This window comes from Sus scrofa, chromosome 15 (assembly GCF_000003025.6).
Source record: "Sus scrofa isolate TJ Tabasco breed Duroc chromosome 15, Sscrofa11.1, whole genome shotgun sequence".
In the NCBI taxonomy this organism is placed as follows: Eukaryota; Metazoa; Chordata; class Mammalia; order Artiodactyla; family Suidae; genus Sus; species Sus scrofa.
This window is the reverse complement of record NC_010457.5, coordinates 129,308,184-129,331,279: the sequence shown is the minus strand read 5'-3', so window position 1 is coordinate 129,331,279 and position 23,096 is coordinate 129,308,184. Positions and strand designations below refer to the sequence as shown.

At 40.0% G+C, this 23,096-nt stretch overlaps 1 protein-coding gene across 7 annotated transcripts in view; it reads left to right on the top strand.

Annotated features, from left to right (window-relative positions):
- The window catches only part of SPHKAP (SPHK1 interactor, AKAP domain containing), a 152,522-nt gene extending 129,863 nt beyond the window's left edge, over positions 1-22,659 (top strand). For 5 of the 7 annotated variants that reach the window (XM_021074882.1, XM_021074881.1, XM_021074880.1 and 2 more), the window contains 5 exons: positions 5,842-6,027; positions 7,852-7,938; positions 10,103-10,155; positions 10,243-10,427; positions 20,543-22,659. In XM_021074882.1, coding sequence (XP_020930541.1) covers positions 5,842-6,027; positions 7,852-7,938; positions 10,103-10,155; positions 10,243-10,427; positions 20,543-20,686 — 655 coding nt within the window. In that variant the 3' untranslated portion in view covers positions 20,687-22,659. The remainder of the gene's footprint in view (positions 1-5,841; positions 6,028-7,851; positions 7,939-10,102; positions 10,156-10,242; positions 10,428-20,542) is intronic. The other 2 variants (XM_021074884.1, XM_021074883.1) reach the window with 1 other exon arrangement.

Genomic DNA, 23,096 nt, shown 5'->3' with positions numbered 1-23,096 from the left:
TTATAATGATAGAGGGGACAATTCATCAAGAAGACATGGAAAATGTAAATACATAATCACCTAAATAATAGAATTCCAAACTACATGAAATAAAACCTAATAGAACTGGAAGGAGGAATAGACAAATCCACAATTACAGTTGGAAATTTCACAATATTTCCTCAGTAACTGATAAAATAGTAAACAGGAATTTAATCAAGTTGTACTACAAAACTTAAAGAACATTCTCAATCAACTTGACCCAGTTAACACTTATTAAACTTTCCATCGACAATGGCAGAATACACATTTTATCATGTACACTTTCAACATCCATGAAGATGAACCATTAGGCCATAATACAAGTCAATACATTTTAAAAGAATTAAAATGATATAGAATATATTCTATTACCACATGGAATTAAAAATCAATAACAAAAAAATGTCTGAGAGCCCCCCCCATCCCCCCGAAAAGTTTGGAAATAAACAGCACACTTCCAAATTATCCATTGGTCAAAGAATAAGTCACAAGGGAAATTAGAATAAATTTGAGTTGGATGGAAATGAAAACACAATGGATGCAGCTAAAGAAGGACTTAGGAAAGAAATTTATGCCTTCAAGTGTTTCTACAACAAAAAGATGATCTGAAATTCCACCATAAGAAACTAAGTAAAGGATGGTTAAATTGAACCCAAAGTAATATAGGGAAGGCAATGATAAAAGTAAGAGCAAAAATCAACATTTACAAGAAGAGAAAAGAATAGAAAAATATCAATGAAACCAAAAGTTTTTTAGTCTATAATTGGTGTATAACACATTTAAAATTATTTACCATCTATACAGGGCAAGTGATTCCTATTCTCTATTTATAGTAATGACTCAAATTTTCTTTTTGAAATAAGCATATTAAGTTATATAAACTAATTTTTAAATTTATTATTATATATACAAATATAGCAAAAAATTTTGGCAATGGTTTGCTAGTAAATGAAATTGGGGAAAGACTGGGCTAGATGGTCTCTGAGGTCCCTGCCAACTCAGAAATTCAACAATTTAATTTGACATCATATTAAATATGGTCCTTTGAAGCACTGGGTGTGAACTGTAAGATTAAAAAGGGCGGGGGGGAAGCCACCTACATACATCTGCATAACGCATCTGTGCGTTGTTCATAAATAAATGAGCAAAGCTATAAATTTCTCTCAAAAGAAAATGGAAACTCATATATTACATATAATCATATGCACTCTGAATTCCCAGTTATGTAACATGGGATATGAGATTTACTGTCAAAAGAGCCTAAAATTGAGATAAAATAAAAGTGTACTGACAGACTCATTTTTAATTTGCATGTTTAATGTAAATCACTGAGATTTAAATTCTGCATTAATAAGAAATATCCTGGAATGATTTTTTCTAACAACATAAAGTCCTAATTCAGTAAGGAATTGGTCCAGGCAATTATTTTTTATCTAAGCAAACAAATGGTTTAGGAGCTTTCTCCTTTGTGCTGAGAACTTGACTGATTTCCACTTTGGGGAATATGAATATTATTTTGATTTGTAATCAAGGAACTTCCATTTGAATTTAGTTAAATCCAAACTTATTAAGGATCTATTTTCACCAAATATTAGTAACATTACACTAGAAATAGCCACACCTCAACACCACATCTGTCCAGATGCTGTGAGAGAGAATCTTTTTTCTTCGTCTTTCTTTTCTTTTTTGGACGCCCCGCAGGTTATGGAGTTCCCAGGCCAGGAATCAGATCCTAGCTGAAGTCTTGACCTATGCCACATCTGTGGCAATGCCACATCCCTTAACCCACTCTTCCGGGCTGGGGATTGAAGCAGGGTCCTGATGCCGCCAATCCCCTTGCACCGCAGTGGGAACTCCAGTAAGCAGGAAGCCTAAGGACAAGATTCTGTGTGCTATTACCTAGGTAACACATTCGCTTATCAAAAAGGAGATGGTTAATCACATCCCCCCAATTTTGCATTTGAAATTCTACACTCTGCTAGAACTCATTTCAAAAATTAAATAGTATAATCATTTTTGAAGAAAGGATAAGAATCCTAATTCTAAGACTGAGTAAAATTACGTAGACTTTTCTGCAGCCAATCAAGTATTTTGAATGAAAGTGATCCAGTGCCTTAAGTTGTATTTACTGGGAACAGACCTTGAGAGGGAGACTTGCACGCAGATAATTTAAGGAGTGCTCTCCAGAGAAAACAGTACATACATGTGTAAGGAGGTGGGAAAGATGAGATGGGATAGAGGGAGATGGTTCCCCAAATGTGTTTGCAACTGAGCCCAGCATGTGTGCAGGAAACCTGAACTGGGATGGACTGTCAGGCTTAGTGCAAATTGAGGCAAGGTGTGTGCTTTTGCAGCTCTGTATCAACTGGTCATCAGGATGCCCACGGAAAGAGAGGCAAGGCAATGCCTGACCTGAGGACAGTCCTTAGTGTGCCCTGGCAGCAGCCAGTACTCTCCGGCTAGTGTATAAGGGCTGAGAAACACTTTCTAGTGTCCACTCCCTGAGCTACCCTATTTGTCATCATCAACTGAGAAATACATGCTTGCTTTTTTGTTTGCAGTCATGAATGCCCTTCTCTTCTGTGCTGTTAGTTTTTGATGACCCTGTGGAGAAAAGTTTTCATGAATCCGTTCGCCTTTCTGTACATTTGGCTTTCTGAGCAAAGAGCCCTGGCACCTGGATTGACAATTGATTGAACCTGCTAACCCTAAAGATAGAGATTTCTAGAGAGATAGGGAGATTCATTTCCCTGGAGCTATTTGATAACATTCCAGGGCGGTGACATCGCCTCCTAGCCACAGAGAAGGTTTGAATTTGTTCATAATCTTGGACAAAGCTCTCTTTCCTCCACCCACCTCCTCCCTCTCTTCCCTCTCTCCCTGGAGAAAAGGAGAGGCAGATGCATCCAAGCATCATAATGTTGACGTTCCTCTCCTTTGGTGCAAACCTCCCTACATATGCAGTGTGCGAGTGAAGAAATGGTCTGATCCCTAATCACTCCTGAGTGTGTGTGTGTGTGTGTAACTGACAAGCAAAGTAATGGAAAGTCAAGCTTACTAAGAACCTGCTTTCTTGTGTTAGCAGTAGGCTATGATAGAGACTGCCATACTAGAGTTCCCTGGTGGCTCAGTGAGTTAAGGATCTGACATTGTCACTGCAATGGCCCTAGTCACTGCTGTGGCACAGGTTTGATCCCTGGCCCAGGAACTTCTGCATGCTTCAGGCACAGCTAAGAAAAAAAAAAGAAACTGCCACACCTCAATACCACAGTTATTCAGAATGTCATTGCAGTGAACAATTAGACTGTAATTAAACAGATGATTCTGTTTTAGTTCATTTGTATGGTTTTTTTTTTGGTTGTTGTTGTTTTTGGCTGCTCCTACAGCGTGTAGAAGTTCCTGGGCCAGGGATCTAACCTGTACCAGAGCAGCGACCCAAGCCACTGCATTGACAACACCAGATCATTAACCCGTTGTGCCACAAGGGAATCATAGATTGGTAATTCTTAATGAATTGGGTAAGTTACTAATAAAGAAAAATATGTACTTATATACCAAGCACTAAGAAAAATATATTAAATGATTTTATTTTCTTATTTCTTCTGAAAACCTTTATGAGGTTAGTGTTCTTATTTTTCTTAGAAAAAATATTAACTTGTCTAGGTTGAATAGGTGACACATGGTAGAACTGGAAGCTACAGCCCTGGTCTGCAGAGACAGTGCTCAAAGCACCCTGGTCTCCAGCATTTCGTCAGAGGAAGCAACAGGGCAAAGACCAAGAAGCGGGACACTTCAGGCACATTAGAGAAACAACAGATAATACACTTCCTAAGTAGTGACTGAGTCAAGGCAGGTAAACGTGGCTAGGGGAAGACTGAAGGAAAGAGTATAGCTTTAGGAAGTTCTTGAAAGTTTTGGACAAAAGAAGTTTAAAGATATTCCTTGAGAACATTAATTAATATTAACCCTTGTAAATTAGATTCAACACATAACTGACATCATATGATATTTGTCTTGTCTGACTACCTTCACTTAATGTGATAATCTCTAGGTCCATCCATGTTGTGGCAAATGGCATTATTTCATTCTTTTTATGACTGAGTAATATTCCATTGTATACAGGTACCATATCTTCTTTACCCATTCTTCTGTCGTTGGACTTGTTTCCATGTCTTGGCTATTGTAAATAGTGCTGCAGTGAGGTATAACTGATTCACTTTGCTCTAAACTCGAAGCTAATAATATTGTAAATCAACTATACCACAATACATTTTTTTTAAAGAAAACAAAAAAATTAATCCTGGCAGCAGTGTAAAGATGGTTTTGAAAGTGGCAGAATAGCTGAGGCTAAACTCAGGTGGCCGATACAATAGAATCCAAGCAAGAAGTAAAGGTTCAGTGCCCAGAGATCTCAAAACTCAAGATCTGACATCTGGTACCAACTCTTGTTGCAAGTTCAGATAAATCATACTGCCTTACTGGGTTTCAGCATCCTAATCCACAGGAAATCTGTAAGGTTTCTTCCAAATCTAAATTCTAGAAATTTATAAGGACGTAAATTAAGACAACTACCTAAGCAAAGAGACCGAGATAAATGTTTGAGAGACTTTAGAGATGAAACAATTGAAAAATAACATAGCAAATGATTGAATGCAAAGGTCAAGGAGAAACGAGAATTTTCCTGCTAGACACTCAGAAACGTCAATGGAAATAAGAAATACAGAAAGAGGATGGGAGGGCAATTAGAATTTGTTTTATATAGATAGATTTGATATGTTAATGAGACAGATTGGATATGTTCAGAAGATCAGCTGCAAAAAAGAACCCCACATCAGGAAGAGGGACCTTGGCTGGAGCTCAGATTTAGAAGTTCTTTTCACAGGAAGGAAAATAGATGATACTGCTTAAGGACACAGACTGGAAAGGAGGGCAGTGGACCAACCAGAGCTATGCTATAGCTAAATTTAAAGGACTTATGGTCTCCGGAGGAGACAGTTTGGGGGGTGGGGGGATGTGCTTGGGCTGTAGGATGGAAATCCTGTGAAATCAGATTGTTATGATCATTCTACAACTACAGATGTGATAAATTCATTTGAGTAATTAAAATAAATAAAATAAAATAAATAAAGGAAAAACAGAAAACCACGTTCCAAGTAAAGGCAGAAATTCATGGAAGGCCAGCAAGGAAAGGCTGAGGAAAAAGCTTGTCAGATGAAGGATTAAACGCTCTGGAGAAATACTTGTTCTAAAAAAGAATTAATCCAGAAAATTGGTGCTGATATAAATCAGGGGCTTTAGGGAAAAAGATAGGGTAAAAAGATGGCTACAAGTGCAAAATATATGTAGAGGTGTTTATGGGCAAAAAAGCTTGGTAAACCAACAGAACTGGGGTGGGTACGTTCTTCCAGCATGGTCCACATACAATTTGCATTAGATCACCTGGGCCTCCTTGCAGAACCACTGAATAATAATCTCAGAGGAGGATGCTCTGGGTATCTTTATTTTAAACACCATTGTACTTCAAAGATTTTTATGTATGCAGGCCAGGTGGCTTCAATGTGTTTTTTAAATGAATAGAGGAAGTCTGTATACAGAGATCAAGTAAAGAGATAGGAAAGCTGATAGAGAGAGCAATTCTGAAAGAACAATATGGGACTTAGGGTAACAGCAGAGGATTAGCCTAAAAGAAAGATTCCACCTGTGTCCTTGGACATCCTGCCCGCTGTGATGGAGATGCATGTTCCACAAAGCATCCAGTGAAGTTCCCCTGAAAAGGTTGGTCTTGCACCTGCCCTCTTGGTAACATCTTACCATTTACAGCGACAGACTTGACGCCAAAGATGTACCAGAGGCTGAAATCTCACCAGAAGGCAGAGCCCCTGATGAGTTCCCCAACCCTCCTGGCAGCAGTGGGGAGAGCACAGACAGCTGGTCCCAGCTCGCCAATGAGGAGGACAACCCAGATGACACAAGCAGCTTCCTGCAGCTCAGTGAGCGATCCATGAGGTACCTACTCTTTAACTGACTTACCAGGGAAACTGGTATCAACACAGATTCCAGAAATGCATTTTAAACTGTTCTCTGGAAAGGGTGTCTAAGAGAGAGAGCAAAAAGGAACCTAACCCTAACCCTAACCCTAACCCACTAGGACAAAGTGCCTGCCTATCATGATTTGTGCTGTGAGCTATCTTAATATCCAGTTGTGATTTCAATTACCTTGGCCAATGTTGAGTCAGCTGTGTTCCCTCCTCTGCAAGCTCCAGCTACTGCATCGGCACTGTGAGTTTTTAATAAGAGCTGCTGTTACACCTGGTATGTTGGATACTTTCTTTCTAATTGGTTTGTATTTCAGATGCAAGACGGGCTGGGTTTATATGAGGTAAGGGTTTCTACACTGTGCTGTGTCCTCTGGCCTGTTGCTCCTCTTCCTCTGCCTTTCCCTCTGTATTTTTGCTCTAGAGAAACCAGAGAGGAGCTAAAGAGAGATTAGATTTGCGAGGACCTGAGCCAATCAGGAAATCCAAACTAAAAATTAGTCTTCTAGGTGAAAATGAGAAGAATCTTCACATTTATGCCCCAGATCTTATTTGATATCAAGCCAATGAGTCCACTTCCAGAAAAGCCAATAGGAAAGCAGGCTTCAAATGTATCTGCAGGTATTGTTCCTTGAAGGTGTTATTTCTAGCAGTTCAGTCCATTTAGACTTAGGAATCTTTCACAATGTTAAACAATTTATCTAAAATTTTAAAACTAGTGGGAAATGTTACAGTATAGAGATAAGGAGCAAATAGAATTTAATCCTTGGACTTGGCATTCATTTACACAGTTAATTACCTCCAGCACAATGTTTGAGTCATCAGACTTCAATCAGTGTATACATTCAGCACCCCATGCAAAATCCAAGACAGGAATTTGAAATGAGGGGGTTTAGCTGCCTATTCCTGGAACTCCTGAGGGAAGACTATACCATTACAGCACTCACCCTTTGGAATCCTGACTTGGAAGTGACGTCATTGGAAAATAGAGACGGCATGAGGAAACTCAGTGGGTTTGATGAAATTGGAGGCATTCCATTTTGGAAGTACAGACAGAGCCTAAAACTGGGCTTAACTCTTCTTTGTTTCGGTAAAGAAACTCTGAACTAGTTATTAGACCATATGTTGATTTTGCTCTCTACAAAAGTGATGCAATGCAGGATCCCTTGTTCTCTATGACACATAAATTATCACTTGTGGCTCCTTCTCAAAGATTTTAAGATAAAGACGCCAGAAAATTTTGGCATTGCCCAACTGTGTAAATTCTGCAGTCCCATAGGGGAAAAAAAATGAGCCAAGTGTGTATCCTATGGCATATCCCTCAGAAAAATCCCCTCAATGACAAAGGGAGAACATCCACTGGTTTCTTTCAAAGCCAAGAAGCAGGCAGATAAGCATTCCTGAATCTCCCTGAAGTCAGCATTCTCAGAAGTATCTTAGTCTCTGGAGGTGTACCCAAAGAGTCCCTTGCTGATAGATAAACATCCTGACGGTTACTAGAATGGAAAAGAAAGGAGTCATGCTAATTGTCACCCACTAGGTGTGATCCACCAGGTCTGACTCCACTGCAGAAATGACAGAACGTTGATGATGACAATGATTATGGTGAAGACAATTAGCTTGAGCCAAAAAATGTCTTTTATTGTGTTTCCCCCTGATTTGGTCAGAAATAAATATCCGCTTAGGCTGACACAAAGCGATATTCTTCTGGGGACCAGAATGGTGGAACATCCATGTTGGCAGTGTGGCCAGGTGGTGGAGACTGGCATTAATATGTAAACTTTTGCTTTGTCAGCAATGGCAACAGTAGTGCCACTAGCAGTCTTGGCATTATGGACCTGGACATTTATCAGGAAAGCATGCCATCTTCTCCCATGATTAAGTAAGTAGCTACCAAGATACAATGATTGTAAGACCGCTACTCCAATTCCATCTGGCTCTCCATTTTGATCATTCAGGTTGTGCCTGGCCACTGGTTCCATCCTGTCTGTACTGCTGTGGTTCCCAGGCATGTGTGTTCATGTCACTGGAGGGAGAACTCAGGTTTTCAGTAGCCTCATCCTCCCAACCACCTGATTTCTGGATTTCAAATCTGCCCCCTATGATATAACCATTTTGGATAAAGCTTATCCATCTGATCAGACATATATGTCATTTTAACTAGTCAGACACGGAGAAGCAAAAATCCATTTCAGTTGTACGGTGCCAACTAGCAAAGACTATTTATTGTTCAATAGAATATAGTATGAATGGCTTTTCTTTTACCGGTAGACACCTGGGATTATTGCCATTAACGTGTCTAATACCAAATGGAGATGTGCCATCTTTACATCTGCTCCCCACCATAGGAGGACCTTTTAAAAGATCAAGGGCAAACAAGTACAATGTGTATGACATAAAATATGCTGCCTGAAGAAAGGGCAACTTGAGGTCAGGACCACATCTAGAAGTTGTGATTGCTCTGGAAAATTAAATGAAGTCTATTTTTGACTATTACAACTTATTTTTTGGAGACTTCTGAAATTTCAGAAAAATGAAAGTAAAGTATAGAGCTAAAGTTGCTCCCTGTTCTGTTTTTTTCTTTTTTTGACTATTCTCTATAGCTAAAGCATTTTGTTCACTATTTAATCAGGTATTCTGCCAGCAGGAATACTTCAGTGATTAAAGGTTGCAGTGCACCCTTTATTTTCCCACAGAGCCATCACTCACAAGTAGAGATGACCATACACATTATCTTGGGTTTGTTTTGTTTTGTCTTTTAAAGGTGACAAAACAAAGAAAAACTATTTTGGGGTAAATTCATTTTTCTTCTTTGGGAAACATCTGTTTAGCTCTTTTGTCCATTTTCTCTCCTGTCTGAGCCCAGGACCCCATGGACTACATATGTTCAGAGAAAACCCAGACCACCTCCACCCATATCAACACCTTGCAGCCCCATAAAAACAGAAACTGGATCTGCCATATGTTGTTTCATTTATGTCATTCAGAGATCTGGCAGAAAATCTACTCCCTTGGGAAATGGGCCATGCTTGTAAAAATAATTAGGTGTGCAGGAAAGAACATTATACTTTCTTTTGATATCAGGAATATAGTTGAATTTATTAGCTGAGTCTGAGCAGTAACAGAGAATATAAGGGATAATCCTCTCCTGTAAAAAGACCCATTTTTAAGAACACCTGCACTTTGAGTTTCTAGACAGGACAAAAGTACGGAACAACCATGGCTTTCCCGAGATGGTCACGTCCTTTCAGCTGCAGGGCCATATCTTCTCATTTCAAAAGCATTTACTGAGGCCAGCCACTATTTGCAAGGCTCCCTAATAATACTCACTACATGAAAACATTTCAGACATTGAACATGATTATATCTAATGAAATCCTCATTTCAGTTATGAGTCTCTAGTTCTAATCCACCCCCCAGCCTACTATAGCTTCCCAATAAAGAGAAAGAAAAAGGAAAAAATTCAACTAATTGAGGTATTTTGTCACACAATTGAAGTCCTAAAGTTTGCAGTTATCTTTTCCCTTATTTTAGGTCCAAGAACCTGAAACATGTAGAAACATATTTTCCTAGACTAAATTGCAAGTGTACATTGCTATCATAATACAGAGAAAAAACAATCTTCTCAAGATAGAAATATATGATCCTTTAAATGACAAGTAAAATACAGAAAGATATGTCTTCAAACCAGATCTAGGTACCTACAAAAATCTTTCCTTGACTCTTCAAATCTATGGAAGGGAGGTTGAGGAGGAAAGAAGGTTGCAGCTCTCAGAGTCTCACCATAACAGTTATCCCAACTAAAATGATGCAGTTTATCTGGTATTTTTTTTTGGGGGGGGGTGTCAGGATTATTTATGGCCGATTCAATAGTCCTAAGTAATTGCCATGTTGGTATTTCCCTAGTTGTTACTTTATTCTACAAATACGATCAATATGTGCAACTTGAGACACTTTTAGATCAGTAAGACCCATCGCCTCATCTTCCATTTACAGCTTATTCTTCCTAAACATTACCAACCATATACTGTTGTTTTCTCCCAAAGTGAATTAGTAGAAGAAAAGGAGAGTCTTAAAGGACAGTCAGAAAACATAGAGGGTAAGCCACGTTCCCGTAATTTCGAGACACAATTTCCCCGTGACCTTCCTGTGGGAAACATAGTAAGGTGGTTGTGTCTGTGTTCAGAACATGCCTCTGCAACGCCAGTGGGAACAGCCCACCGCCAGGGGAGCCTGCTGGTGATCAACTTTGACCTGGAACCGGAGTGTCCTGACACTGAGCTTCGAGCCACTCTGCAGTGGATAGCTGCCTCTGAACTCGGGATCCCCACTATCTACTTTAAGAAATCTCAGGAAAACAGAATCGAAAAGGTACCACGTTCCTTGCTTGGGAGTTAATCATAAAGCTTTGTGTTTTTTGTCACTGCTTGAAACTCACAAGTGCCCAGTTAACCCATTTGGATTTGTTTTTATTAGTAGTAGGGTATAGTTAATTTACAGTGTTGAGTCAATTTCAGCTGTATAGCATAGTGACTCAATCATACATATGTATGCATTATTTTTCTCATATTATCTTCTATCATGGCCTATATCCCAAGAGACTGGATATTGTTCCCTGTGCTATACAGTAGGACCTCATGGCTTATCCATTCTAAATGTAATAGTTTGCGTCTACCAACCCCAAACTCCCAGTCTATCCCACTTTCTCCCCCCTCCTCTTTGGCAATCATGAATTTGAATTTTTTGTTCTTGGCATTTCACCTGGAAATTATGAACTTTGAAGCCTTCCACCTGCATAATCATGGTAACTGTTTCTTGGACTGTCAGTTTGTCTCAGCTAGTTTGGTGATGATGAGAAAGTAAATTGAGATGTCAGAGTCTGCTATGTATGTGTGTGTTTCCTCACTCTGGACCCAACCTCTTCATTACACTCATTTCAATAAAAGGTAGAGAAGGAAAGGCTTGATATATACTAGAAACCAAAGCAACACCACACTGATAATGAAAACAAACTGTGGCATGGTGTCAAAGAGGAGGCATTTTTAATTCCCTACTAAATAGATTTGCATTGGGCAGACTTTCTCATTATTCTCCACCTACCAAAAAAATTATACCAGAAATAAAAAGCTGAGGAATAAACCCTTCACCAACATTTATTAATAGCAACTCCCTATCTCTGAGACCAACCACTAACGGCTATAGAATCTCAAATATTAAAATTAAAGTAAGAATCTATCTGGTAATGTCTTCAAGATCAATTTCCCATAATTTAAAAGTATGCTTTAAAAAATCAAATTAATAATATATTGCTTGATTAGTTTTCTAACAACAGAACTGAGTACTGCTGTCACAAATTTACTAATTTAAGACAGCAGTACTCGGTTCTGTTGCAAGAAGTTGGAGAGAATTCTGTGTTCAGGGTCTTACAAGGCAGAAAGCAAGATGTCAGGCTGGGTGGGCCCTTATCTGGAAACTGGAGAGAGAAGTAAGCTTCCAACTTGTCGGGGTTGTTGCCCTTATTCAGTTCCTTGTGGTTGTAGGACTGAAGTTCCCATTTCCTTGGTAAGTATCAGCCAAGGTTCACTCTCAGCTTCTAGAAGCTGCCCACACTTCTTTCCATGTGGTTCTTCCATGTACTCATGCTGTCAATCTCTCTTACTTCTGCCAGGAGCCAGAGAAAATTTTCTGCTTTTAATGGGTCCATGCAAGACCCAGATGGTCTCCCTTTTGACTGAATTAAAATTAACTGGAGAATCCTTTTACCATTTAAAGTAACCTAATATAGGTGTAATTATCTCATCCTATTCATGGTACTGAGAATGAAGACAGAAAATCTTGGGAGCTGATTTAGGATATTGCTGATCACTGCCACTGTGCATTTTTTAATGTCATTATCACAAATTACTTCCACATACTCATTATACTTTTTTCTCAGCAACACTGTGAGAAGAGCAGAATGGATACTTTGTCCTTTTTTTACTGATGAGAAGGCAAGACTCAAAGAGGCTGGTCCATGAAAGAGTTCTCAGGTAGTGATGGTTGAGCCTAGTCCTGGAACCTCACTTTCTCCACAAATACCTCCTAAGAGTGTATCTCTCTCAAGTTGAATTGCCTTGGGGTGACAATCTAGGTTTTCTTAAAGTGGTAATTGCATTTTAACCCTCAATGCCAAAATCTAGCAGCCTGAAATGAAAGGTCCTTTATCTTTTCACTCAGGCACATGGTAACTAGAACAGCATTTCTTCATCACCAGCCAACAGGACTGGCTATTGGGAAAATTGAGGAGACCTAATTTGTTTTCTGTGCCCTCTTCCACTTCAGCCTCTCTCTCCAGCCTGTAATTTGTGTTTCTCTTCGTGTAGGACTGCCTAGTTCTATGCCATGTGAATCTAGATACCATCTCGTACTTCACCATACCGTTATTTGCAAGGTGAAGAGAGGTTCACTATTTGATAAACTCTCCTTCCATCTCATCATCCAGACTGTCCAGTGCCAAAGACGCAGTGGCAGAGCACTTCACATTTGACCCCTCCCTCCTGCCATATACAAGCCCAAGACACTCTGCCGTGGGTGGGGGGAGAGGGGAACAAAAATGTTCTCAACTGGAGTACATTCTCAATTTTCTGAGAAAATGAAAGGCAGGTTGGTTTCCAACTTTTTCTTCAGCCTCTCCCTGAATAAAAAGCATTGCATGGTGCATCTTCAGATGGTGTCTTTATGGAGTAGGTTTTTATAATACATCCAGCATTTTGAGGAAACAATGTAACACTCTATATGAATATAACATTCTGTAATAATATAACACCATAATATAATAATAATATATAATATAATAATATAATATAACACTCTATATAAATTTCATAAATTTTCCTTAGATGAAAGGACAAAGGATGTGTCATTAACACCTTGATTACATAAATGATGCTTTGACTGGATATTGATTTTCAGTTCTCAAAGAGGATGCAGGTCTTTGCTCATAATTATTTTTCTTAGAAAATAAATATTCCGGGAGTTCCCGTCGTGGCGCAGTGGTTAACGAATTCGACTAGGAACCATGAGGTTGCAGGTTCGGTCCCTGCCCTTACTCAGTGGGTTAACGATCCGGCGTTGCCATGAGCTGTGGTGTAGGTTGCAGACGTGGCTCGGATCCAGCGTTGCTGTGGCTCTGGCCTAGGCCGGTGGCTACAGCTCCGATTCAACCCCTAGCCTGGGAACCTCCATATGCCACGGGAGCGGCCCAAGAAATAGCAAAAAGACAAAAAAAAAAAAAAAAAAAAGAAAAGAAATATTCCACTAGCGTTATCAAGATAAACATTTAAATGATGTTTCACTCCTGTTTAACATCAGCTGAAAGAGCTTTTGTCAAAGTAATATAATTTTAGGGACTGAATCTTCTAACTTTTATTACAGAGTCACTTAAGATTCCCTCCACGTAATGGCTTCTCCATAAATGGGCACTGTCTGTGCCCAGTTCTGTGACAGCCCTAGTTAAATAAAGCAAACCCTCATGCAAAATTTTGACATCCTTTCTTTTATCCAGGGTGCCTTTGGAGACCTCATTCTGATTTTTTTTTAATTAGCCAGGAAGTTAAGCGGGCGTTTTCAAGTGGTGTGAAAGAGAGGTTGCGGCTTCCAACGGAGGAAGCTGTGTCACTTGAGAGCAACAGTGTCTCATTAGCTCCTCATCAGCCTGGAGGAGGTTAAAGAAATGACTGTGTCGAGTTCAGCACTGGCATTTCCCCACAGTCACCAGAGTACGAAATACCGTTCACAGATGAGTTCCCATTTGTATAAATTCTGAATTTTTTGGGTAAATTAATTTAGCCAACACATCTCCCTTGATGGTGTTCTCAACTTAATAACCCTCCTGCCTTGTGGGGGAAAAAAGCAAGCATGAGCTAAAAGGGCAGAGGACATCATAACCAAATACTGAAGCATCTCATCTTTCCTCCTCTACCTGTGAACTTGACCCTGGAATTGAAGGGCACTTAATGTCAGCTTATAAATAAGTCCAGCCTTATTTCAGTTCCAAAGGCAAATTCCAAACATCCTGGGTGCCCAGTGTACTGTCGCTCCTCTCTGATAAATGACACCCTCACTTTCAAGCTTTCTCTTTAGGTGTTCCAGTTAAGTGTGAAAATACTAAGTCCGCTTGAACGTCGTCATACATTCAGAACATTCATCAAAAGTTTATCGAACGTGTACAACAGGCCAAGCACTCTTCTAGGCTCTGGAGATACAGGGAACAAAAGAAACAAAATTTCCTATCCTTTTGGAGTTCACATCGCAGTTCAGGAGGAACCCGAGTTGGAGAGACTATAAACCAAGAAAGGTTCATGTTGTACAGACCGTATGTGAAATGTGATGGGGGCTTATCGTGGACAAGCCCCCATCTGATAAAGGACTTCTCACCCTGTGACCTTGAACAAATGCACATAATCACCCTGGACATTTATTTACAATTCATATTCCCAGGCCCCTTCTTGGGACTCACTTTCTAAGAGACGGGCCCAGGAATGTGCATTTTAAACAATTCTCCTCAATTGCGGTGATTCCGATGAATGCTAAAGTTTGAGACTCCCTTCCATAAGAAATCTCATGAAGAAGTGGCAGAATTTGAGGTGGCTTTTAAGCTAAATTCCAGAGGAAAGATTGCTGAGAATCCTAACACCTGAAAATCTAAAATGGTTTATGAATTTAATTCACAATGACCTTGACATCGATTAAATTGAATCTACTTAATTCAAGGCAGGGAAAAAAATTAGGAGAGCAACTGTTTGAAAAAAAAAGACATATCAATTAGCTAACTGTCCCATGCTTTAGATCCAAAGCATTATTGCTCTTCAGCTCTTTTATTTCTGTTTAAATTCAATGAGCTTCTGTGAGCTGGAATGAGCTGATAACTGGCCTCACCGTAAATCAACTGTCTTTCTCATCTTTGAGCTCATTCTGAGGATCACTTTCTTTTCTTTTTTTTAAAAAATTTTTTATTATAGTTTTCAGATCACTTCCTTTTCTTGAAAGCAGCACGTAGAAGAGTTGTGCAAAGAGAAGACAGATGTAGACTTACCCCACTGAGAATGCGGGGGTCAGAAAAGGAGTCCGCTCACCTTTAATTTCTTATTCTTTTCCACTGCAAAGTAGCGGAAAGAGAATAAGAGAGAAAACGTTGATGGCATTTCCTGTTACCCCAGCTTCCCCAAAACACTATGCCTTAAACTCTCAGTTTTGAAAAAAATATATGACGAAGTAAGGAAAAATCAGGAAGAATTAACAATGGTCTTAGTCAGCTCAGGCTGTTCTAATAAAATACCAGAGAGAGTGGCTTAAACAACCGACATTTGCTTCTCCTAGTCCTGCAGGTGGAGAAGTCCAAGGTCAAGTTACTAGCAGATGCACTTCCTGGTGAGGGACCTTATCCTCTCTGTGTTCACATGGCACAATGAGCACTGGTGTCCCTTCCTCTTCTTATAAGGGCTGGAGTCCCATCATGGGCCGAGGGGGGGTCCCATCCCCAGGACTTTATTGAAATCTGATTACGTCCCAAAGATCCTACTGCCATCATGTTTGTGTCTTAAGACTTCAGTATATGAATCATGGGGGAACAGAAACATTCAGTCCATAACAGATACTAAGCCTCTTACTAATCCACCTTCATTTGTAAACATAAGAAGTTGCCTTTTTTTTTCAAGAACATTTTAAATTTTTTTTGGTTTTTTTAACTTTTTTGGCCTTCTTTGTAGTTGATTGACAGTGTTGTGCCAGTTTCTGCTGTTCAGCATAGTGATCCAGTCATACACATGTACATTCATACTATCTTCCATTATGTTCTCTCCCAAGAGATTGGATATAGTTCCACCTTGAATGGAATCTTTTATCATTGCTCTCAACGTCAAGAGCTAAAATCATCTGGGGAGCTTTTATAAACCCAACGCTCTAGCCAATTAAGTCAGAATCGCCTCTTGGTATGAAACCCACACTCGGATTTTCTCAAGGTCCCTGCATGTTCTAGGATGCAGCCAAGGTTGAGAATCACCACTCTACAGGGCATAATTACAGAAGCAATATAAAGACTAGCTTGCCCATGCTTAATGAAATGGAACTCCATCTTGGAGCAAAAGAAAGTAGCTGCTTTTGAGAAATCTAAGCTGAATGTTTTCAAAAACTCACACAATTGGCAACATCTCCCAAGGGTTCTACCATATGGTTTTGTAAACCATTAATCTAATTTAGTAAATGCACTCGAGAATATATAAAGCATCTTTTCTCCAAACGAATTTTGGAGTACCTTTGAATTTTGGAGTACATTGTGGTACCTTCACAGGATATCAATTCTAGTTTTCTAAGACAAAACATCATGCCAATTATGATACAAAGGAAAGGAACCTAATTACTACTGGTTGGGAAATGGCAGAAAATAAAAACCTTTGATTTTTATTTTTCAGTGCATTAGAAAGAAAAATGCAGATCCCTGACATATGAAAGCCAATTATAAAATTATTAAGTCAATAATACGGACAGACAGATCTAAGGCTAGCTGCTAAATAGAATGGTGTTTAAAAGCCTATAATAATGAGCTGAAAATGTCCTTTCCTTATTTGTTCACCACCTTAGCTTCATTTTTATCAAAGAATTTTTTTAGATGAATTTTATCTAGGAAATTTTTTAAGGGCCACACCCACGGTATATGGAAGTTCCCAGGCTAGGGGTCAAATTGGAGCTACCGCTGCCAGCCTACACCCACAGCCACAGCAATGCCAGATCCAAGCCGTGTTGTGACCTGCACCACAGCTCACAGCAATGCCAGAACCTTAACCCACGGAGCAAGGCCAGGGATCAAACCCACATCCTCATGAACATTAGCTGGGTTTGTTTCCTCTGAGCCACAGTGGAACTCCTTATCTAGAATGTTGAAATAAAGGAATAAAAGAAGTGAAGACCTTCTTGCTCATCAGCCCCCAGGCATGTTTTAAGGTATCGATGTCTGAGATGAAGCCATCACAGCCTAAGCGCATGCTGTGTTTAGTGGGGCCACATCCTTTTTTAAAGTCTCCTTATTGGGATTTCGCATGACTGCAGAATCATGAGACAGAGTCTAGCCTGCGATCACTCCACCAACTACTGACAGAGTGGCCTTTGCTGGTGAGGGGTTTTGACAACCTTGGGCCAGGGAGCAACATCCTGTGATCATCACCAATGGAGACCCCCCCTCAGGAGGCCCCAAATAGTTGGAAAAGTAGCTTCTCTTAGGCTTCCAGAAGGGCCTGGAGTAGATAGCCTTCTGGGAATGGTTTACCAAGTCATGGCATCAGCTCTAGAATTTTGATTCTCTCTCAGATAAAAGTTGGGAAGAATCACAGGGAACTATATCCAGTCTCTTGGGATAGAACACGATGGAAGATATTACAGAAAAGGAATGTCTATATATACGACTGGGTCATTTTGCTGTACAGTGGAAGTTGGCACCACACTGTAAATCAGCTAGACTTTAAAAAAAAATTTTTTTAAGTTGAGAATGAGATGGTGGCCCAGTGAGCCAGTGTGTACAGAAAGAGAAAAAGAAAAGTGCTAAGGCTAATTTTATGTTTCTGTGTACTTTGTATCAACTGCATCCTTATAAGCATGCTAAGGGAGAAGAAACACCCTTAAGTGATGAGTCTGGAAGATTCTGAAGAAAATCTTGAAGAGAAATCAATAAATTATGAACCTCTCTCAGAAACTTGATGCTCAAGCCTTCTCCACTGGGAGCACTTCTTTCTAGACCAGTCCAGGAAGAGCTGGAAAGTCTGACTAACCAAATCATGCAAAGACACCACAGCCTTTCTCCCCTTTTCCCTGAAGCCTTGTGGTTTTACCACTTTGTCCAACAGAAAACATGCCTAGGCTCTTTCATACACATCAAGGTACAAGTAACAGCTCACAAATTATTTTTATGCATCTCCGTGAATGACTAATAGCCACTGAGAATGTTCCCTTTTCTGAGGGTATTTGTGTTTTGAGCAAAGCCTGAACCTAAAAGATTAGTCAGTCTAAAATTTCAAGAGTCTGATGGACAGAAAGCTAGGCAGAATTGAGAGGGAAACCAGACAATGAATAGACAGTGAAACATGATAGAACTGATTGGAGCTAATCTTTCATGGCTGTTGTGGTGACCAGTGAAGAGACATCCTGGGCATCCCACCCCCACAACATACACCCCCCCCTTAGTCACAGGGTGATGAGACATCTGTCCCATGACTAGTCTAGGCTCTGTCCAGCCTTGGCCTCCAATCTTTTTTTGTTTTTTTGGAGCACACTGTCAGTAGAAAATTATTGAGTAAGCAGCCCCAAAATGTACAGCTAAGGGTTTTTTTGTTTGTTTTTTTGTTTTTTGCTTTTTAGGGCCACACCTGCAGCATATGAGAGTTTCCAGGCTAGGGGTCGAATTATTAGAGCTACAGCTGCCAGCCTACACCACGGCCATAGCAACATGGGATCTGAGCCACATCTGATACCTACTCCACAGCTCATGGCAACATTGGATCCTTAACCCATTAAGGGAGGCCAGGATTCGTACCTAAGTCCTCATGGATACTAGTCAGGTTCGTTACCATTGAGCCATGATGGGAACTCTGTGCACACTAATTTTTTAATGATATATATACAAATACATTATATGAACTCAGGAATGAATATTTAGACGAAATTCATCTTCAGTGATTCTGGATGTCACGCCACATTTCAAATAATCTTCTTGATCATTGTGAATGCCTTTGACTCACATCTGGTTGTTCACACCTTCTGTCTTCAGCAGATATTATGGAGCCCCTTTTAGGTGTAGGCACCTGATATTAAGAGCGGCTAAAATGATGCCCTTCCCTGGGAAATTGCTGTCTGTAATCCAGTAGCCATCGGCTTCCCATTGGTCTCGCTTTTTACATCATCCTATAAAACTCCTTGAGATGGTGTTTGTGTTTCCATTATTAAAAGTTAAGCATTTTATTTTCCAGCCTCGAAAATTGCTTTATTGTGAATAAGCCAACACAAGGCGAGTGAGTACAATAAAGCTCTGATTTCTCTAACTGTGCAGTAGTTGGTGTTGTCACAGCTGGGAGAAGAACCATAATTTCATAGTAGCTCCCTATAAAACAACACCATGATAATTGAAAGGAATTAACCAATTCAAACTGAAGAGAGGGGGAGAGACCAGGAAAAATTAGCATTCTGATTTCTGGCTGATCTTGAAACTCGGAGCAAATGCAAAATGAGCAGAACAAAGAAATGCTAGAAGGAAACATGGAAGAAATGGTAACTACAGCCCACCCCCCGTCTCTTTTCACAAATAGGTTTTTCTTCCTCATTAAACTCTACCCGATTCCCAGCCTGTCCTTTCTCTCATTGTTCCAAACAGATATCAATGTCTTATTCTCCTACCACGAACACGCATAGGGTACACAGCAGAGAGAGCCTGGGCCTGGAGTGTAAGAAGACCATGTGTTGTACTGCCAACTTTTCATCGCACAAGCCCCCCAGTTTTTCAGCATCAAATGCCAGCTTTACAGAGTTGTTAATTCAGAATTACATGAGATTACCCGCATGAACGTACTTCCTACCAGTTTCAACTCTTAATAATTGAGAGCTATAATTAAAATTATTTTTCCTTTAAACATATCTGGCATTGCTGTGGCTGTGGCATAGGCTGGCGGCAACAGCTCCAATTAGACCCCTAGCCTGGGAACCTCCCCATGCCATGGGTGTGGCCCTAAAAAGACAGAAAAGACAAAAAAATAAAAACATCTGACTAAGGAGTCTGAGAGGCTTTCATTCTGCGCTTCATCCCATAGTTTTAGGAAGGGAATAATAATGATTTTCCCATCTTCCAATGCTCCAGCTCACAATTCACCTGCATTCAAAAACTTTCTAAGGAGTAGCCACTGGAAGCTGATGCAATTAACCAGGGGACAAATCTAGGATGTTTTGTCAACCTTTCTTTTTCCTGTTCCAATGGAAAGCTAGTATCTCTTGAAACTTGATGATGAGGGAGGAACTTTTCCAGATGAAATGCGGAACCAGTCAGTAACCCTACCCAAAAGTTTAACAGTTGAGTTAGTTGGCCTAAATGTACACATCCAATGAGAGATTATTGGTGTCACAGATAGAAGGGACTGGGGAGCCCTGCTGTACAGTCCTGCTAGAGAGCGGCTAACCCAGAGAAAAGCAGATGGAGGAAACTCTTCAAATATCTAAAAGATAGACCCTTGAAAGAAGAATTTCAGGTAGTCTCCCCGAATCAATGGATGGCAACTGCTGGGAGGAAAATTTCAGTTCAGGTGAAAGAGTTCTCGAATGTTCTGAACTATCTAAAAGGAAAAGAGACTGTCCTCGTATATAGTTCCCTGTCAGTAAAGACACTCAAAAATAACCTGGAGACGCAGTGGCTTGGGAAGTGTGGTTGAATGAGAGGCCTTTGAGGATGGGAGCCCTAACTCTGCGCTTTACTTTAGTTTCTAGACGTGGTGCGGCTGGTTCATCAGAAGTCCTGGAAAGTGGGGGACATCTTTCATGCCGTCGTGCAGTACTGTAAGATGCACGAGGAGCAGAAGAACGGGACCCCAAGTCTCTTTGACTGGCTCTTGGAACTGGGATAAGGCAGCTACGCCTCGCAGAGGGTCCCTTTCCTTCATTCCAGCTTAGATTACAGTGGTTTGCTCCAAATGCTCTGAACTGTCTCCAACATCCCATCACATTAATAGAGCTATTTTTAAAAAAATCTGCTGTGCAAGTTGACGGCACATGGAATAAACCTGAGGCAAAGCAAAATATAGGTCTGTACAAAACAACACAACCTGTGGTGAGTTCAAGAGAACTTGTATTAGAATGCCTGGGAAAACAGACATGTAATTGGGCCCAAATGAAAAACTTATAACCAGGCCCATAAACTCCAGGAAAGTTGCACTTGCATATTTTTAATAATATAAAATGCTATGTAATGCCTCTAATTATGTGAATCAACTGGAAACGAAGTCACTGGTCGATGCTATGTTCTTTATTTTACGTTTATGAGCCAATGAAGGGTTTCTCTGTCCAAGGAAACACTTAAGATATGGGTGAGGATTTTCCAAACTTTTGATATAAAAGCGTGCCAGTTTCAGACCTTTATCAGTGGATATGAACAGAAATGCAAGAATATGTCAATGCAATGTCCTCTACGGAGGTGGTTTCATTTGGTCACTATAGCCCTCTAATAAATATTCCACATCTCTCCAACTATATCTGAGATCCTAGCTAATCAGAAAACCATTGGTGTTCAGCCGAGAAAGAGATTGACAATGGTCTTGTTTTCATCTCCATGTTACATGAGTGACATGATTACAAAACTCTTACCCCAAGGGAAAGCTTTCTTACAAAAAAGGGTCTTTTGAGATAAAATCTGTGTGTACATTAAATGATATAAAAAATAAACTGACATCTTATTTTTATTGTAAATTGTGAAGAGATGGTTATCTTAATATATTGAGGTAGCTTTAGAAGTTCGTGAAAACTGAAGAGGTTTTTGTCTTAAGTCATGGATTGATGCTTGAGCTCCATGATTTCATTTGTAAATGTGTTGGTGCCAGTATGGCAGACCCACTAGTCAGATGACATTTAGAATGACAGAGGCAGGATTTGACATGACAGGTAGGATCATAGACTTCCTGACTTAAGCATACGGGCACTTAATTTGGGAAAAAAGGAAATGTTATCACATGGACATATTTTAATAACAGAGATTTACTCTTTGGAAAAATAAAGGTATCTAACCTCTCTCTAATAAGTCTTCTTTCCCTTCAACTAAATGAGCTAGACTGGTTTTATTTTCTTGATCAAAGAAAGTATTTATTAAAGATTTCCTGAGATACTATGGTTTTTCACTATTTTTTAAGACTGAGAATTAATTTTAAATGTGAACAAAGCCCCCATGCCATCAGTGCTGGCCTTATGAGTCATCCACATCTTGAAATTTCAAGAAAGCTTCACTGTAACCACACTTCTTCCCCAGGAATCCTTTCCAGGACTCATTAGGCATTTATTACAACAATAGTCCAATTTAAAGTAATACATTTAACTTGACGCATAAAGAAATTTCAAATTTGGGGAGTTCCCAGTGTGGCTCAGTGGGTTAAGAACTCAACTAGTATCCACGAGGATGTAGGTTCAATCCCTGGCCTTGCTCAGTGGGTTAAGGATCCAGCTTTGCCACAAGCTGCAGTGAAAGGCACAGATCTGACTTAGCTCCAGTGCTACCATGGCTGTGGCAAAGGCCCACAGCTGCAGCTCTGATTCAACCTCTAGCCTGAACACTTCCATATGCTGCAGATGTGGCCCTAAAAAGAAAAGAAAAAAGAAACGTCAAATTTCTCATTTATCCATCATCTCGAACTGAAGGTTCTTTGGGGCCCTAGAGGGAAAAGGATATATTTATTTTTTAAACAACCCCAGAATATTGTGCGTAGACTTTTGTTGTGCTCGAATGAATGTTTACTTATCCTATAAGCACAAATACTGAATTGTAACCATGTGATGAAATTATATATGTTGTACCTAAAGTTGCAAACTAATCAATAAACTTTTGTTGCCAAATTGTTGATTATTGTTTTCTCCAAGAGCCTAAGTGTCTCATAGGAAAAGTAGTCAGTGTATGATTGGGTGAAGGTCAGCTTATCCCTTAGACAAGTGTTGCTGTCCTACTTTCAGTTTTTGAATAAGCAAGTGTTCTTTTATTAAACTTGCAAGGATCCGTAATATTCATGTAAATTTGCATTTCTCAACCTTAGCCCTGCTGGCATGTGGGGCTGGATAACTCTTGGTTGTGGGAGGCTGTCCTGTGCATTGAGGATGTTTACCAGCCACCCCCGTCCCCACCCCCGCTCTGCCTACTAGGTGGCAGTAACTATCCCCTCGCAGTTATGACAACCAAAAATATGTCCCCAAATCACCAATGTTTGGGAGGGAGGGAAATCACCATTGGTTGCAGACCTCTGGTCTGAATAATGCCTTGAAAAAGCAGGTCCTGAGGCT